The following is a 19198-nucleotide window of genomic DNA, read 5'->3' on the forward strand; positions in this document are numbered from 1 at the left end:
TGGAAAGCACTTCCAACTGTCACGCTAAAACGTAAAGGCTCCTAAAAACATAAACCTTTCAGGTTCCCCTTTCTGCTTATGATCTAGAGCTTGAAATTTAGATTTCACCAAACAGCAACTTTCAATCCCTCAATAAAAGATATTGCAAGAGAAACATGAGACTTCATGCCTTCTTATTCCCCTTTAACACCTTTACGATACATCAGTCGACATGTTTCCCACCTCACGGGTGCTGGATCTGCAGAGGATGGGGCAGTTGGTAAAGCCTCTCTCTAAGCCCCCAGTAAAGTTGCAGCAGGTAAGAGCTCTCCATGAGCCACACTCTTGAAGAAAACCAGAGCATGATTCAACAAATAACAAGTATATTCTTTCAGACACAGAGAAGTCCAATGGCTATTAAAAATGCAAGCTGCCATTCTACAGGGGCCAACAGATGGCTGGTAAGAAAACAGCCCCCGAGTGGCTGTTTAGCTGGTGACTGCTCAGAGAAGCATCAGCAGCTGCTCAATGTCCCTTCCACCCTAGTGCGTCACCACTGCACGTGCCGCTGCGTGGTGTTCAATAGGTGGCATCGAGAAGGGCTTTGAGCGTGGTTCTCAGCAAAGATGCACATCTTGTAAGGCCAAAAGGAAGCATGCGATTATGTAGACCGTTACGGCATTTTGGAAAAGGTAGGCAAAACCAAACATACTTTGAGGTTGTGGTCAACGACACCACAGAGGAGAGGAGCACCATGTAATTCAAAACAACTGATAAAGGAACCTACGCTCACAGCTTTTATTTCCTCTTCTGTGTGATCTTCTCATCTTCCCACTCTAATACCAAATGACAAAAAATTACTTTCATTTACCGATCTGAAGCTCCATCCCTCCTCCCCTCACTTCTCTCTTGGCCCAACCTTCTTTCTTTACTGCACTGTGCTTGCAAAACTAAAACACAACCATATGGCTTTTGGCAGAGCTGACTCCAAGTCCAGTAGGCATTTTGTTAGCCTTGGACATCCATCCACGGAACAGATGTGAATGCTACGCTGAATTCCCAAGGAGTTTCAAGGAGTCACCGAAAAAGGGGGAAGGAGCACATCATATGGAACAGCAGAACTTCATCTGTTACAACTTAGAAGGATTGCCAAATGCAGCAAACACTTGGAAGTCACCCAACCCAGTCATTCTATTTAAAGCACACATGCCAAAAAAAATAAAAGCAGAGGTTGATGTCTTCATTTTGACAGACGGAAAACTTGTTCTCCCCATTCCCTCTTCACACTCACTATCACACGTTTATTTTAAGTGTTAACACTATCTTCCAGATTTGAAAGTGCAAAGAAAGGAAATGTACTGAGCACTGTACATGAGGAAAGGAAGTGTGCAGGCTCCTTTCAAAGGATTTTCCAGATGGGCTGCAATGGAAAGAGATTAAACGGGTGGCATTTGAAGGTGTGGATAAGGTGTCAAGAATCAAAAGGTCCTGCCCCTTCTCAGTAGTATTTATAGGACAGTAAGTCACTATGGACTAAAGAAGTGGGAAGATTCCTTCCATTTCATTTTAGTTGAATAACTTGGGTGCTATGGTAGGTGCACAGGCTTCCTACAAGGCCAAGAGGTGGACTTCCAATTGAGTAGCATTGGAAGCAGCACTTCTGGGAGCACAGCCTTCTAACGTAGGTGCAGGGCTTTGTTTTACCAGGTTTTTTTCTTTGTTTTTACGATATCAGATTGTCAAATCTGATATCAGCAAGGTTAACAGCAGATGTGAACTGAACAGTAATTTCCTCTGCCTGACTTGAGAAATCTGAAAGAAATCTGCTCCTGGAACATCCAGCCTTTCCACAGGATCCCAGCACTGGCACTCAAAACCTCTAAGTGCTTCTGCACATCTCGAGCTAACTTCATTTCCTAATGCAGAAACACACTTGCATCACCTGGCAGGAAAGCAAGAGAGCTTGACATCTAATGCACATGCGGTAGCATGTGTTAAGGCCATTCTCCATTCCCAATCAGCAAATGATACAGCTTTATTACAGCTCTGGCCAGACGTTCTCACCTCTCTGTGCTCAAAATTTTGCACTTTGGAGGGCCCCCCATGGAGCTCGTGGTGGTACCTGCTCTGCCTGACCGCTGAAGGCTGCCAGGGGATGAGGGCTGCCTGCTTAAACCACAGGTCCATGGATCCATATGAGAACACCTGCAATAGAGGGGTTCTAAGTTCTCTTTGCCTTTGCACTACATATTTAAAATTTTACATGAACCCAGTATTTTCTACAGGTTTCTTCCCACCATTCATGCTGTAAAGTTGCTAAGAGCTGGGAAGGCACACAGCAGCACAGTCACGGTGGGCACCATCACATTCCTCACCTTGAAAACCAAGAAGTTCCTGACTGACCCAGTACATGAAAAGTATGTTTTCTGTGGGTAAAAATACAAGAGGAATGGCTGATGAACAGCAGACGAGGGAAATCAAGTAAGCAGGCTTCATTCAGACCCATTATCACTGAGGGGGAGAGGGAGTCAGATTAAATCTCCTCTAATTAGAGAGGCATTTAAAGGAAAGCTAGTGGGTCTTTTGGAAGATGAAGTGATGGAAAATATATAGCCCAGCTTATTTTCCGTGGACGGAATTTACTGATAGCAGGAACAACCACACAGTACAGCATCTTCTCTGGGTGCCTCTGAGGAAAGAACCAATGAGCCAGCGTTGGTTTGGGCACAGAAAGGTGTTGGAGAGGCCAGCACAGAAGCTGGCCATCACATGGGGAAATAGAAAAACTTACTAAGTGCTCACATCACCTTGCAAACTATTTGTTTTTTAAACAAAAAGCAGACCGAGGAAAAAAAATATAAACCCATTTGTCCATTTGTCAGGTAAGGTAAGAAAGACACAAAACTGATATTAAAAACCAAGTGCACATTGCCCCAAACATAAGAGTAATCAAGCATATGTTGTGGTAGCAATTCAATAAATCCACAGAAACAATATCCTGTATTCAGAATTGTAAACATTTCCCATAATTGCAGGGTCCCATGGGATGCAGAAGAGATGCAAAGAAGATTTCAAAGCAATGGAACAATCAAGTGAATAACCTACATACCTTTATTACATTCAAATGGAGAATTTTTCATTGGACAGGGTTTCTTTTTTTAACCAAGTGAATTGTTTAGAGATGATAGCAAGGCAAAAGAAAAACTCAGAGATTCTTAAAACTTTAATGTACAAAAGTATTAGGGCCAGATGACAATTATGAAGACGTCTCCAGAGTAGTGCATGAAACAGATGCACCTTGTTGGACAATAGTCACCTTATTACATTTAAAATAAAATTGTATGAAATGTTCAGAATTGCCCAAAGGAATCAAGTTCTCTTTCCAAAAAACACAGGTTTCTACTTGCTTAAATATGAAAAACGTCCTTTAAGTTACTTCATGCTTTGTTTAATTTGAAACTACAAAGCCCAGTGATATAATATAACCTCTCTACAGCTGAACAGTACAAGGTTAATTCAGTTTCCTTAGAAGAGTGAAAGCTGTATTAGCATAGCACATAGAAGAAAGGTGAAGCTGTTTTTAATGAATATAAATCAAAAGCTAACAATTTGTACAAAATAGATAAAGGAAGCAAATGGACATCAAAGCAGTATCTACAGTCAGCAGAGGTAATAATGATGTTTTAAGTATATAAGGGGCTTTAAATGTATTAGAAGCAAAAGAAATCCAAACAATACTAGCAATATAGCTTTGAAAGAAAATGATGGAGTTGTCAAAAGGAACTTCACTGAATATGTAAATGAAAATATTAAGTAGATGTGGAGAGGGCCTCTATGCCTGGCACTCCAAAATGCTGTTTGCACTTCTGGGTCCACAAATCAAGAATGAGTTCAAACTGGAGGGGGCTCAGAAGACCCATAAGAAAACTAACAGGACTGGAAGGCACGTTTCATGGCAAAGGGAGTCAGGAAGCTCAGTGTGTCCATAGCTTAAATTCAAAAATGAAGAAGTGACAGAAATCGAGAAAAGTCAGTCTAGTTTTCATTATAACGAGCTATTCAAGCTGGGTGCCAAAGGCTAAGTAACCTCCAGAGCTGGCTGCATGCTGAAGCCAGTCAAATTCAGACAGGAAATTCGCATTCCCCATCACTAGTGGGTTTTAGTCTGAAAGGAAATGGTTTTCTAAAAAAGATGCTTTCACGCAGTGGTTCTCCACCTGATCAGACTGCAGCCTGTCCTTGACTCACATCGCTGAGCTGAAACTGCTACAGAGGTGATATGGTTTTGCTGTCCTTGTATCACCGTCTCCTGAGCAGCCGGGAGCTGCAGCGTGCCAGCACTGCCGCACAGGTCAGGCGAGGACGACAGCCCCTGCTGACCCTAACCTGAGCATCCCAACTAAAATGGCTCTACACCAGTGCAGATCAGGCATTTGGACTTCACAAAGCACTACCTTATACTTTTTGCCCACCATTAAAACATAATGATGTATAACCCCACCCATGTTGTTTCTGTGTGTGCTTTTAGCATCTTGTACATAATAAAATCTGGTAAGTAAAGTAACAAAGTGGTATGCATATAGTTTACATGAGATTTTTCAAAGAGATAGTTTAAACATGTACACATTTTAATGTTGTAGACTGTTTCCATACAAATATACTAACCTAAACTGTCAGTATTTTCATAGCGCAGTCCTGGCCAACTCCTTAGAGGGGATCTGAAAGCCCAGTGATTTGTGAGACCGTGGCATTTGTGCTGTCTGTGCTCTGTCCTCACAGCATGAGGAAGGGCTCTGCTCCCCCTTCAGCCCCCAGCTTCCTTTAGTACCTCTCAACGGGTGATCTCAAATGCTTTAACTAATATCAATTAATTACGCTTCAAATTGCCCCTAAGAGAGACAGACGTGATTATCCCCCTCTGTCATTACACCCAAGGTTAAATGGAGTCAGGAAGAGGTTAAGCGACTCTCAGGGTTCACAATCCTGCTTGACAGAGAGCAGGGCTGCAAGGTGCTGACTCTATTCACTCAACTGCAAAACCATCGGGGCCTCAGAGGGCTCAGCACGTGGCAGGATGGAGCCCTCAGCGTGCAAAGTGCAGAGCAGGGAATGACTTTCTGATTCCCCATCTCTGCTTGAAATCATCACCGTCCAAATAACAGGGGTAGATACTGCCCTCCGTTATTGGTTTTTAAATGACTGCAATTCTAAGCAAGTGAAAGCAGCACACTGCACAGCTACCAAAGCAAACCCGGGAGCTTGTAGACTGCAGAGTAAAGCAAAGCCTGTTTCCACTTCAAGAGTTCCAAGTGATTAACTAGAATTAAAACAAGAATATTACTTAGTCAATCATGGAAAGACAGGCCACAGACAGTAATTGCACAGATAAGAGCTGAAAATGGGTATACTGCTTAAACCAACACAATTCATGTAGCTACAGAAGTTACTGAATCCAAAGGCAGATTTGAGAAAGGCATTTGGAGATGTTACTGAAAGGTTAATTCGCTTTTGTTCTACCAGTAGAGAACTGGAGGGCCTTTTAATTGAATATCTGGAACCAAAGCTCATTTTATGACATGACCTGACACATAGCATAATCTTATTTCCAAGACACGAGATATTAGTAATTGAAAGGAGGGGGATTCATCCTTTGATTTGAAAAAGGTCATGAGGTTTTCAGTTAAGCATCGGGTCAACCAAGGCTTGCCTCACTACTCTTGACAACAGGCAACCTACTGCCAATTTGACAGCCTGCTGGTGGGTTTTGTTGCTTTTTTCCCCAAGCTATCTGAACTCTTATTTTGTAGCACTTCGGAGGTAAACAGAGGAGATGAGGGATACAAAAAACAAATCTTTGGAAACCACAGCCTTAGACATGAACAATTGCAATAGCAGCAACAAAGTCATCAGAATATCATCACAATCATCACACATCACAATTGCAAAGGTGAGAAGAGGAGAAAGACTCAGCACAAAACTCCTGGACTGTTTTATCCACTACAAAAGGCAAGGATACAACCGACTGCAGTGAATTACAAATGACATGACAGCACTGGGCACCAAGCAATCCTTTAAGATGGAAAGCTTCACAGCAAGCCACCTCTGGACAGAAAGGGTTAAAGAGCAATAGTTACATCCAGACAAAACTTAATGCCAGTTCCAGCAGACCTGGATTTTCCAGATAAACTGTGTCATGGGCCCGCGTGGCACAAACGAAGCTGGTAGCAGCGGTTAACCAAGTCAGCATCAGCCTTGGTTAACTGCAAACATAGCTAAAGAGCAAACGAAATCATTTCGCCATCTAACATGCCAGTGGATGCAACTGGTAATCAGAAGATACACTGCTCTGAGTTAGCAGCGGTCCAGCAGAGCACTGGGGGAGGCACCGTTCAATTACACCTGCGCTAAGGGAGGCTCAAAAGCAGCCTCTGTTATGATAATGTTGCACCACCAGAAAAAGCATCTGTCTTATTGGAAATTGGTTTGATGACAGTGCATAAGGATGGGTGGCATATTCATAGTTAAATGTCTCCTAATGTACCCCACACAGACTTTACGTGACATTGCACCAACACAGCTGTGTGCCTGCGAGGAGATAAATTTCATGGGACACGGGCATGGACTTCCCTCCTCTTCCCCTTCTCACAAGGCTGAGCTGTTTATATACAGGTAATATTCTTCACACCAATTCAAGCAGCTGTAACATTTTAGGGTTACGACAGATCTAAAGCATGAATGCTGTTCTACAAAACAAGATGAGCTGGATCACCCCAATAAATTTAAGTTTAATGCCACAGCTCCACGACAGCCACCTCTGAGCAATTCCGTCACAGCTACGCGCAGTCCTGTGAAGTGCCTCAACTTCTGAGTCGAGAGCAGTTAAAAGTGTTCTCTTGGTGCTAATTAATATCCTCAACACAAACACTGGGGCTAAGAGCAGTTCTGCCAGCCTGATTGCAGAGACCACTCTATAAATTCATCCTTTATCAAAACCAGCCTCTTAATGGGCTCTGTGGCATCAGCACTATTTACACCGACAGGAACACACCTCGCTAACGCGAGCCTGTAGCAAGAGCACCACTAATGCAGGAGAGAAACCAGTTAGCGGCAGAGCTAACATATCAAAATTCTGCAGTGCCAGCCCACACAGGATTTAAGGCCTCATTATCAGAGGATCCAGACCTCACTTCTCCCTCAGTCAACAACCAGAAAATCTTTCCTGCAAGGGTTTTTGCCTTGAAACAGATTCTTTCTGTTCAGCATGTTTTTAATAATTTTTGATAGCTTAAGCTTCATTTACAAACATGCACATTTTGTTCAGGCTCTTTGATACAGCCTGCTAATGAAAACTTAACAAGACGTGCTTGCAAGCGATGGGAAAACCTCTTGGTGGGAGCCAATCCGAGGCCATCATGGGACACTGAATTCATCTGTGCTGCTGCTTTGCTCCATGCATCTGGACCCATTAACTCAGCTGCTGAGTATTTTAGCCGCTCTGTGCATCCTTCATACAGAACTATGCCATGCAGGTCTGCTCAGTACTGAGACCCAGACAAGTCATCTCAGGCCCAGCAGCCACTGGCTGAAGCCTCACGGTCAGCCAAAATTGCTGTGTTTTGTTACAGCAGCCCGGCTTAGCCAGAACACAGCATTATCTCACCAAACTGTCCTGTGCAAAGGCTGAGATATGGTACCACCAGCTTTCTCCCAGCTTACTTCAAAAAATGGGAGTGATGAAAAGGAAACATTACCGCTTTCTTAAGAACAGCTTTTTCACGATAGCTTGGGTCCCACGAGCAAGCTAGCAGGGCTGGAGGAGCGTACTGGCCCTCCTGGCTGTTAGTATGAATAGCCAAAACACATCTGCACCCACTCTGCACGCAGTGCAACCCACTCTGGCAAGGACTCTCAGCTAAGTGCTTTTTTGTCATTGTATATTCCTCGATGCATAACTTGGACAGAAGAAACTGGGCAGTTTTTATTGTAAAAAGACAGAGAAGGAGCATACCAGGATACAGAATGATTAATATTTTGAACAAAGCCTGTGGGTAAAATTAATGCAAGTTTGCTTTAGCTCTCAGCATTTTATGCACCGCTGATGAAACACGCAGGGGTGGGCAGGACTGATTTAGTCAGAACTGAAGAAATGTGATCCCTATCTGATTTCTTACTTACTTCTTACTTACTTCTTACTGATGGCCAGGAGACAACCCATCGGACAGCAATGATGTCAAGATTCCTGCTTGACTTGGAAGCCAAAGAACTCTCTTTGTTTTACATCAGAACAATACCCAGGTACCATCTCTCTAAGCTCTAACAGCTTAGAACAACACACAGCCTTTTAATGGCTCAAACACCATCCCAAAATCTTCTGTGATTTCATCAGGTGCAACACAGGTTAAGCACCCTCATTCACTTCTTCCAACCCTGAAAGAAAAACCCTACAAAAAATTTAAGTGAAACACCAGGGAGGCTGATGTCTCTTAATTGCACATCCTCTTGTTGCAGTCCAGCCACTTACTCAATACAAAAATACCTCATTAAAATCATCCTCAGTACAGTTTATTTCTGGGTGTTCTTTCGGTAACCCCTGTGGGTCAGGCTTCACCAGAAAATAACCTTTTCCAGCTGACAAAAATAATTTCCAGTGAAGTGAAAGTTTCACTGCTGAACAGAGCACCAGAAATCAGCTCCCAGCAAAGTATTTATTAAAAATACCCATTCTGCGAACCCTGTTGAGTCCCACAAATTGAGGCCATTTGGCAAGTTAATAACATTGGCAACTGCCACCCTTATGAACCATTAAAAGGCAGCATTTTCCACCTATTATTTCTCTTTGCTGCTGAAAGTCTTTATTTTTTAAGAATGCTTATTACCTTGTGTTTTTACAAAAGTAGGAACTGAATGAATTTGCTCAGTGCCGAGCCCTTCCACTAAAAGTGACTGATCTAAAAAATAAGTGCCCCGCCCCCCAGTCATTTGGACCTGTTAATGACTGGTCTCTTATATATAATTCCTGTTTCTGACACAGTTGATTCATTTGTAGTCCCTTTGGAGGCAGCAATCTCGACCAAAAAATGATACGAATGTGTTTTCATGTGTTGGTCTCTCATTCTTATGAGCCACAGTGGACAGCTTCTGTTTCTGTGCAAGAATTAGTACGGGGTGCTATTAAGCCTTTCCTATTTACAGAAAATCAGAACTCGATGGGAAGGGTAAAAAAAACCCCAAACCAACAAAACAAAACCAAACCCCAAAACAAAACAAAAAACCACTGCGTATTTCAAACTCCAGTGTCACTATTCCTAGAAACACAGCATTGCTGTGGCTGGGAGGCACTTCTGGAGATCACCTAGTCCAACTCCCCTGCTCAAAACAGGGTCAACTAGAGCAGATTGCCCAGCCCTGTGTCCAGTTGGGTTTTGAATATCTCCAAGGACGGAGACTCCACACCCTCTCTGGTCAACCTGTTCCAGTGTTCAACCACCCCCACAGTAAAAAAAACCCACTTCCTCTTCTGTTTAAGCAAAATTTCCTGCATTTTAATTTGTACCCATTGCCTCTTGTCCTGTCCTGGGCACTGCAGTGAAGAGTCTGGCTCTGCTGTCTTTACCCCCTACATTAGGTACTTATGCATACTGATACGATCCTCCTGAGCCTCCTCTTCTCCAGGCTGAACAGTCCCAGCTCTCTCAGCCTCTCCTCATATGTCAGATGCTCCAGACCATTAATCACCATCATGGCCCTTCACTGGATTCACTCCAGTATGTCAGTGTCCTATCTGTACTGGGGAGCCCAGAACTGGACACAGCAATTCAATTGTGTCTCACCAGTGCTCAGTAGAGGGGAAGGATCAGCTCCCTTGACCTGCTGGTAATGCTCTGCCTAATGCAATCGAGGATGCCCATCTATGGAGTCTTGTATCCCCAGCTCTGAATTGTTTCTACAAGAGCAGGAAAGTCCTAGCGTAAGTTTGAGGGAGCATCACCCAAGAATAGCTAGAACTTGACCGTCACATCACCAAATTACGACATCAAAAAGGCATATTAAATCCCAGGGATGAACAAGGTAGTAGGGGGAACCATTTGAGTTTTAGTTAGAGAATGTGATGGTCGTTAATTTGGTATGGGTCTTTGCGTTGGCTCCACAAGAAATTCCACATAGGACTCCAAGGGCTTCTCCAGACAGAAGTTTAGGTTAAAAACACAGTACACTCCTGAAGAACTATCTGCATCTCCCTATTTCATTGAAAAATGCTCACCTAGCTTCAATCACATTTTTTATTCCTTAATTCAGTTTGAGTAATGCAGCAAAAACATCTCCGACTGAGAAGACATGTTATTTACTGGAACTTTGTTGCCCTTTGTGATTCTGACAACTAATCACAACCAACTGCTTCTATTTTGCACAGTTTTCAGTGCTATAGTAGGAGGAGGTTAAAATTTAATGCATTGGCAAAGTCAAATCTCAATTATCTGGGATAACAGAGTGGAGAGAGCACATAAAAGTAAAAATGCAGATAAAACATTCAGATAAGCTGTATGAACAAACAGCGAGTACATAAGAGAAAGAAGAAAAAGCCAGTGCGTTGATCCCCGAAGAGGCACTGATGCAAATTGGTCAGCCCAGGATGCTAGGCATTTAATGCTGCAAGTCTTGAAACAAGCTCTGGACAGACCACAGACATGTAGCTAGTGTACTTCTGGCCACAGCTGGTTAAGCACTGCAGCCTAACTGGGCTAGGCTGGATCTGTTCTTGTCCATTTGGCTCACTTCCCGATTTGGTCCACAGCCCCCCAAATCCTGATCACTCACATACCAGGCTATGTGTGTACACCAAACCATGCTCAAGACTAGTTGTCTCCTCTCCCCATTTCTGGACGAAGCCAAGCAGTTAGAAAAGGAAACCTGGAGTAGCTGATGGTATCCAGTACTCCAAGGACTGGTCTATAGAGATAATACAGACACAGATCCCATAAACTCTTCCAAAATGCCTCTCAAATGCTGCTGCAATAAGCCTACTGCTTTCAAATGCTCCTCAAACCCCTCACAGCAGTCCCCAGGACACAACACACACCTGTGGCATCATGCTTCACTTCAGCAGACTGTATCATTGCCCTCCTCTTATTTTAGGCATTTTGAACTCAGAGATAAGGGACTGGGACGACAATTACATCTTAGGACCACAAGAGCCCCACAAGGGTCCAGAGAAGAGCCAGGCCAAGTGCTGTGCAGCACAGACGCCAGCAGCCTGCTCCAAGTGCTAGCCCTGAGAAGCACTGACAAGTGCCAGCCTGCACCATGAGCCTGTGTGGCATGGTGGCCACGGAGGGTACAGACCTACCCAGTGGACACCTGGATGAAGACCAGGTCCAAGGCAGTTATTGGCACAGGTAGCATTAGCTTTTCTGCAGCTGGCACTTTTGCCCCAAGTCAGTACTGGGGACCTGCCCCTACTGCTGCCTCCTACACCAAATCAGTCATTACAGTGCACAGAGATGCCACCAGGGAGGAATGGGAATGTGAAATCAAGAACATCGCTTTCTGTGGGTGTCAAGTCCACAGGAGTGGGTTTTTTTCCCAGTAATTTCAAGAGTTTTGATTCTGATTCTCAGTCCTTAAAATATTCCACAGGCCTCAGGAATAACCTTTACGCTTCACCCACATTCAGGGTGATGGAGTAATGAGTTCCTCATCTTTTCCATGTGGATGTAGCAGTCTTTTCTTCCGGAGCTAAATCACTGTGAAGCACTGTTCAGTACCATTAAAGCACCGCTCAGCTCAGTCCAGAGTTATCTGCATAGCAGCAGATTGATGGTTCTCCTATACATACTAAGTAATTTGGACTGGAAGCTGCCACAGAAAAGCCAGATCTCATTTTAATTTGCATGTAAGATATATATCTGTGGCCTTTGCCTAAAGGTTTGTCACTCTAACTGAAAGCTTTACAAAGGTCAGAATATTCAACTTTTTGCTTTAAATTCTAATGACAGATGAGAGATACATTTCTTAGCATAAATATTTATACATAAACATACTTTATATATGCATGTATACACACACCCCCAATCTTAAAATATCTCAGCATATGTGTAAGTGTAACAAATACTGTCATAGAGTCACAAGTGAATGGAGTAACATACTGTGAGTCTGCACTGACCTAAGATGTGGATCTGAATAGAAAAATAAAATTATTTGAGATAATGGGGCCTGGCAATTTTAGCAGTGTCCCTTCTGCACTAAAATAAGCAAGTTAAGACTAATTGGCAATGTAAGCTCCAAGAGGTCTCAAGATTGAGAAAATGGTAAACAAAAGGTAATCTATCAAATTTAGCAGTAGGCGCATTATCACTACAGAAAAGCTGAAAAATAGAATGATTTGTACCGTTCTATTGCATTAATGATTATTTCAAAGAAACCCGAGACTTAAAATATTCATCTGCTACTTTCCCCTGCACCCAACAAAGGGCAGGCTCGTTGCGCTCCCTTTGTGTGTCTGCTTTCTGCTTTGCATACAGACACTTCCACATTTAGAGAGAACAAATCTGACAAATCAGAAACTGTGCATGACCCACATACTGACAACAAAACAGCAACGCTGACTGTCTTAGAAGTCACGGCAAGGCCAGAATTGGTTCCAGTGAACACCTCTCTGTCCTGTATATAGGTGGTCTCATGCAGCACTGTATCCAAAACAGTGCAAGAAGAACGTGTCTGAAAGGCAGCCCCAAAGGGCCCAACAGTCTTACATCATGCAAGCCTTGCTTTTACAGCCCGTTCATACAGACAGGGCCGGGCTGATCTTTATTCACCCCTCCTGGTGTAAGGGTAGAAGTCCACCCGCAAACAACGGTATCATAATTAGCCCATCAGTCAAGTTGCCTCATGCTTTCAACTCTGAGAGCTACATACTCATTGCACGTAGTGTCTTTGCTTTAAACATGGCCTTAAAAAAGACCAAGAATTTAAGTGCTTTAAAAAGATGCAGCTAAAAACAAAAAGGGAAATAAATCTCTCTCTTCCAGAGAAAGTCACTCATCGGGTAAAGAGAACTCAAGAGACAGCAAACTCCTAAATCTTACCATTTCACGTGCAATCATTTGATTTTACAGTTACGGCTTGCTCTTAACCAGTTGAGGTCCATGAATCAGAAATTCCTGGCACATCAGCAATTTTTAGTCAATAGGTGGTGGGAACTGGAGTTGAGAAGGGATTAAGTCCCCTTCCCTTTTCTTTTACAACCTTCCAGAAATCTCCCTTCTGAATTGCACCCCTCCCTTCTCCCACATCCCACATCCAGCAGGGCTTCATGGGAGCCCAAAAGCATTCATGTTTAATTCTCTAATAGAAAAACAAAATAAGGGGCTGCCTGATTAAACATTAAGGACCTGAGCTTTTTCTCCCTTTCTGGAAAATACCTTCAGTTTAATGGGAACAATTTAGTAACTGCTTATCTGAAGGTTATCCATTAATTGCGGGGCTGGCCATGCGATAGGAAAGAATTTTTCTTGCATCTGGGGTGGGGCTGAGTCATGGTGCTATAAAAGCAAGTCAATACTATCTAATATTAAGTGCCAGGATCATCTTCTCCCTTTGACAGACACCTCAAAAGTTAAGAACCTGTACCAGGTCTGCCTGTCTCTGAGACAACACACAAAACCAGAAGAGGTCCCTCCCATTCACCTAATTTATAAAGGGCCTGATTCAAAACTTCTCTAGAAATATTCTCAGGAGCTTTGAAAAGAAAGTGTGCATGTGATGCATGCAAAACAATCTGGGAGGAGGAAGCTATGCCCATATTCCCAGTGGAGATTTAAATGTAGATTTATTACAGACAAAATTTATTCCATCAAAATTTGTTCCCAGCCTCTGGGGACTGATTCCTCCTACACCACTATATCGATTTCACTACTGAAGTGCTGCACTAATGAGTCAGGCTCTCCACGTCCATTGTGCTACTATAAAGGGTCACATTTTATTATATGGACCATTAAATGAAGCAGAGGAAAATAAATGTTTTGGTTTTGTACCCCTGCCTTCTTTAGTGTCTGCATTAACGAAATAACTCTTTAAATAAACACTGTATATATACTGTTTTGTTTCCATTTATAAAGATACAAACGATGGTGTCAATGATGGTCCCATGCAGTTATATTCAGAATCAGCTCTTTACCCTTAAAAGCCTGGGGACAGCGAGGGAATTAATTCAGGATTTTATAAACTGTAGGGGTTATAAAACCCATCCACCTAGAGAGGTATTTACTCACATGGTGCATAGAACATGACAAGAGTGTGCTTCTTCTTCTTCAAGGACTCCCTGAAGTCTTCTCCAGCGAGGTGGATAACACTAGTCTGTTTTTCTTCCCATGCAGGCTCAGGTGGAGGTGGTGCTTCAGGACTAGAAAAGAAAGGAAATTAAACTGGTTTGAAAATGTTTCTGGAAGCCAGCAAAGGGGCATCATGTCCTGGTCATAATTACCATGAGGGAACTGAGATCGAACAATCCTTCAGGGTGCCTATGCAGTAGAAAAACGTGCTCAATATTTCCAACACCAGGTAACAACAAAAAAGATGCAAGTTAATTTCTGGAACTCAATAAAAATATAATTTCAGTGATTGTACTCAGGCATAAGAGTAGGAATGCAGAATAAAGATTTCCTACATTGCATCCAACATCTGGGTGGAAAACACATTGCTCTTGTATCACTGTGTCATCCATAGACACGAAGTGAGAAGAACAGCAGGCAGGTGGAATCAAAAGGCAACTGATATAGAACAGCATCTTCCAGTCAAACATCCTTTTTGTACTCTTTATCGCTATCATGCAAACTTCTATAAAGAATTTCATGACCTTCTCTTGAATTCAGATATTAAAGCCAGGATGCAATAATCAGCATCGTTCCACTTGGAAGACCGGGGGTGACTGAACTGGAATATTTTACCTTGATAAAGAGAATGTCAGGTTTCAATTATGACTGCACATACTGGCTAGATCAGAGCAATCCCGCACATCTAGAGCGCCTCAAACAAAACTTCTGCTATTCACCAGCTCACAGACTTCTCTCAGACTCATTAAATTCATTCCTGCTGTATCTTAAATAGTGATTACTTATATAAAATCATCAGAATGGTGCCACGGTATAAAGACCTTCATATGTCGCCTTGGTAATAAATTAGCTTTTCAGACTTTCCTGTCACTTTGAATGACACCATTTTAAGTCGTATCAGGTACATAAAAACCAAGTGGAGAAAAACTCGATTTTTAAAGTCCTACTCAAGGTCACTTGGTGGACATCCATCGTATTTCCATCAATACTGATTTGCCAGTTGCTAGCAAAAGAATTAGGGCAGCTGGTCTGAATTTTCACATGAACACAGTCGGCGTGAGCTATCATCCATTACAGTTACAGTCAGAGGTGTGACTTCATCTCACACAGACCTTCCCATGCTGACCTGAAATAAGCTACCCAGACACTGGTAACAACCTAGTGTGGCAGCACAGACTACAGTCACCACAGAGGGACCGGAGCCGAAACCCGCACGGCTGCAACTAGACCACTCACTGGGATAGGTTTACACAAGCTGTACTTTTATCTCCAGCCTGCACCCCAGATGCATCCCTATTTCCACCAACTTCAGTGCAGCTGTGACAATTTTATCCCCGGTCAAGGGATAAACAAGGATCTTACTCTATTGCGTCTCTAGTTGGGAGAACATCCAGCAGTAAAGAGCAGGAGACAAGTTGTCTGGGTTTCCCCTGTGTTGCTGACCACCTGAGGCTGCAGACAAAAGACTTGCAGAGGCACAGCAGGATCCAGAAGGGATTAATACCCCTCCCCTCCTCCTCATTGCTTATTCACCTGCCAATATGTACAGGCAGCGTCAACCTGACTGTTTAACTCAATATAAATTACGTAGCGCTCAAAATACTCCAGCAAACTGGTGAAACTAGGACAGTGACTTAACATCCAGTATAGATACAGCAGCCTGGAGCCTGAGTATGCAGGGAGGCCAAGGGAATACTGTGTCTAAATGTAAAATATAGACAAAACTTCCCAACATGCTACAAAGATGCTGTCAGACCATATCTATTACCTGATTTGAAGCACTCAGAGATGTAATTTGAAAAGAAAAGAAAAAAAAAAACCCACCAAAAAAACCCCACACAACCCCCTCCCCCCACCAAATAAGAGGGGAAAAATGAAGATTACTGTCCTCACGCCAACTGCACTTAATGGTTAAATGACTTCAAAACTTCATAGAACACTGGCAGTTTTTTTCCCATTGAATAATGCAGAAAATACATTAGGCTTACAGTACCTAAAGGAAATGCATGTTTTATTCCACAATACTTAAAGAGAGAATTGTGCTAGCAATTTACTTCTTTGAAATGAAATTCTTTTCATCATACATCAAACTTAATTCTGCATATTTTAGCACACCACCCAAGAAAAGTTGGTTAGTGCAGACAAAGGTGCTGTTTTTATTGGTCTCGCTGGCTTTCCTTCAGCCCCACATAGCTGGTATTCTAGGCATTGGCTCTGAAATGCTGGAAAGAGAAAAGTACAACTGCAGAAATTCAGTTAGTAACAGTGAAATCTGCTGCTTAGTATAAAGAGGGAACAACAAATGTTCTGTTTGTTTTCAGAGCCATTGCTATTCCTTCTCCGGTGAGAGGCTTAGGGTATATTTGAAAAATATTTATTTTGGGAAAGAAATACCGGGACAACTATGAAAAAGCCCACAGCAAATAAAGGATTTGGTGTATTAGAGACCATAATTAACATACATGTTTGTACGGCTTTGAATACTGGAATTTAATTTGTTTTTGTTAGCAAGGGATTTAGGCAGTCAATGAAGCTAGGTTTAAGATTTACTTCCTCACCAAAGCAGTCTTCAGGAGCCAGTAACCAGGAACCCAAATACTATCTCAGACCCTCAAAACTTACTTTAGCAGCCAGTCGATGATCTTCTTCTTTGTTCTGAGGTGTGGCAAAGTGTATTTCTCCTCTCCATCCTTAAAATACTTCAAAGTAGGAAACCCTGAGATGTGGTATCTTTCTGCCAGTGCCTTGTTGACGGTAGCATCGACTGCTGCAAGGACACCTGGACTCTAAAACAGAGACCACTAACTGTAAATCCCAGCAACACACTCACACCCCCTTGGCAGAAAACAGTGGACTTGGGGGCAATCACTCATGATTCATGCCTTCACTTGCTCAGGTACTCAGCACAGACACACAGAAAGACACAGAGGACTGATGCAAAACCAGGAAGGGACATCTTATGCACTAAATGTAACCAGAGTGTTACCTGTTCTCCTCCCATTTCTGACAGAATTCCCTGTATACAATTCACTTTATAATGCTTAAGAGCTGTTCCCAGGAATGGCATTTCCTCCCACAAATCCCAATTTCTCCCAGAAGAAAGGAGCGTTGTTAAAGACAAGTTTACTTCAAGGCAAATTCATCTTTCCCTAACTTGTGGGCATCTTTACACGGACCACCTTTAGAGTCACAGGAGAACAGACACTTGTAGAGTGTGATTCATCTGACCTTTGTTTTTCTCATCTCCTCCTTCTTCTCCAACAACTACAAAGGGACTCTAGATGTCTCTAGAAGTCTCCACTGAAGATGCTTGAAGTATGGGGGAGACTAATCCTACTTCTCCTCTTGCATGGCGTACACAGCTTGAGACTGAATCAATAACACTAATATATTATTGGATCTCTCTTCTCCAGCCATGCTGATGGAGCACTTAAGATGAAGCTAATGGAGTGATGCAACCATAAAACCAGGGTATTTGAAAGAGGGATCAACCCCCTTTGTTTTTTTCCAAATCTAATTCATAAATAAAAGCCTATGTTCCTTCACATTCGATGCCTTTAAGTAAGGGGAAAAAAATCCATTTTGGATTTGATCATATTATGTATAAGGCCTACAGCAGAATACATAAACATTTTTCGATTTTGTTTTCGTTCAAGACAGAATGTTCTTTCTAAGACTTTGGCAGGGCTCATGCATTAGCGATGAGACTGTACTTTGGAAGCACATTTTGAAGGGTCCTGTGGGAGGATGAGAACAGCTGAATTTGTTGTAGGGAGAAAAGTAACTTTTATTACTCTAGTTATTTATTACTGATTATTTGAAGGATATAATAAAGGAAATTAGCTTACATCACTGGCTACATGGAGAAACTCTGCAGCCTTCTCATATTCTGGCTTCATTTTCTTACAGTGCCCACACCCTGCCAAAAAAACCAAAATCCAATTAAGTTGTACACGCCATGGTTATTCATTGACCCATCTAGCCATTATCAAAATCCAAAACCATGTGGTAGAGATTTACTAGAGTTTAGTATGCATTTTACTTAATTTATTTGTAAAGCCTTAGTATGATTTAGGATATTTTCCAAAGTGGTCACTATGGTTTAAACAAAGAATTTACTCTATTAAAGAAGAATAATAAACCCCCTGAATTCGCACCCACACCTCTTTCCTCCCAGAAAGTACTATAAACACAGTACTTGTCAAGCCCATCGCTTCTAGCACGCTCTTAGGCGAGGCACAACCTCATCCGTTTCAGTTTCCAAATCTTTATCTGCTTTAAAAAGAAACAACACAGGCCCTCACGTGACTTCCTGACTTTAAGCAGAGGCTTATACTAGCACAGCTCAATTGAGTAATGTAATTTGAATTAAACTGCACTGATAATAAGCCCTGCTTTACAGTGGTGCAGCATGTCCCTCTAGCAAGGATTTGCACTGATTTAATCACATCAGTGTAATTACACCACCACATATGTTCTCAACATAAGCAAGGCCTGTAAAACCGAGATAATGGTGCTTTCTCGCTTGTGCGAAGTTCTCCAGAGATCTGCCATTACTTCACTGCTAAGTGCTGACATTACAATAAAGTAAAATGAATGCATGAGTGAGAAAAGCAGATTTAAAAGAAATTATTTGGGTGTAAATTAAACTGCTTCCAGCCGGTGAAATTGCTTCCAGGCAAGCTGAACTTTCAGGACCAGGTGAGGCTCCTGCCGTGACGTGAAGTTACGCTTCAGCACCTACGGCGCGATGCTGGGCCTCCGGGACAGCCCCTTCCTCGCCCTGCGCAGCCCCCGCTATTGCCCCCGAGGGACCAGCGCAACTGCAGTCCCCGCAGGGTCTGAGCAAAGGGACGGAGCGGCAGAGATCGACACCCGGGCAGGGCGAGGGC

At 42.7% G+C, this 19198-nt stretch overlaps 1 protein-coding gene across 1 annotated transcript in view; it reads right to left on the bottom strand.

Moving 5' to 3' along the window:
* PDIA5 (protein disulfide isomerase family A member 5) overlaps positions 1–19198 on the bottom strand; it is a 105347-nt gene that overhangs the window by 17544 nt on the left and 68605 nt on the right. Inside the window, exons 12-14 of the mRNA XM_072874393.1 lie at positions 18155–18225; positions 16929–17092; positions 14247–14377 (exon numbers count right to left, since the gene is read on the bottom strand). Coding sequence (XP_072730494.1) covers positions 14247–14377; positions 16929–17092; positions 18155–18225 — 366 coding nt within the window. The remainder of the gene's footprint in view (positions 1–14246; positions 14378–16928; positions 17093–18154; positions 18226–19198) is intronic.

This window comes from Ciconia boyciana, chromosome 10 (genome assembly GCF_034638445.1).
Source record: "Ciconia boyciana chromosome 10, ASM3463844v1, whole genome shotgun sequence".
Taxonomy (NCBI): domain Eukaryota; kingdom Metazoa; phylum Chordata; class Aves; order Ciconiiformes; family Ciconiidae; genus Ciconia; species Ciconia boyciana.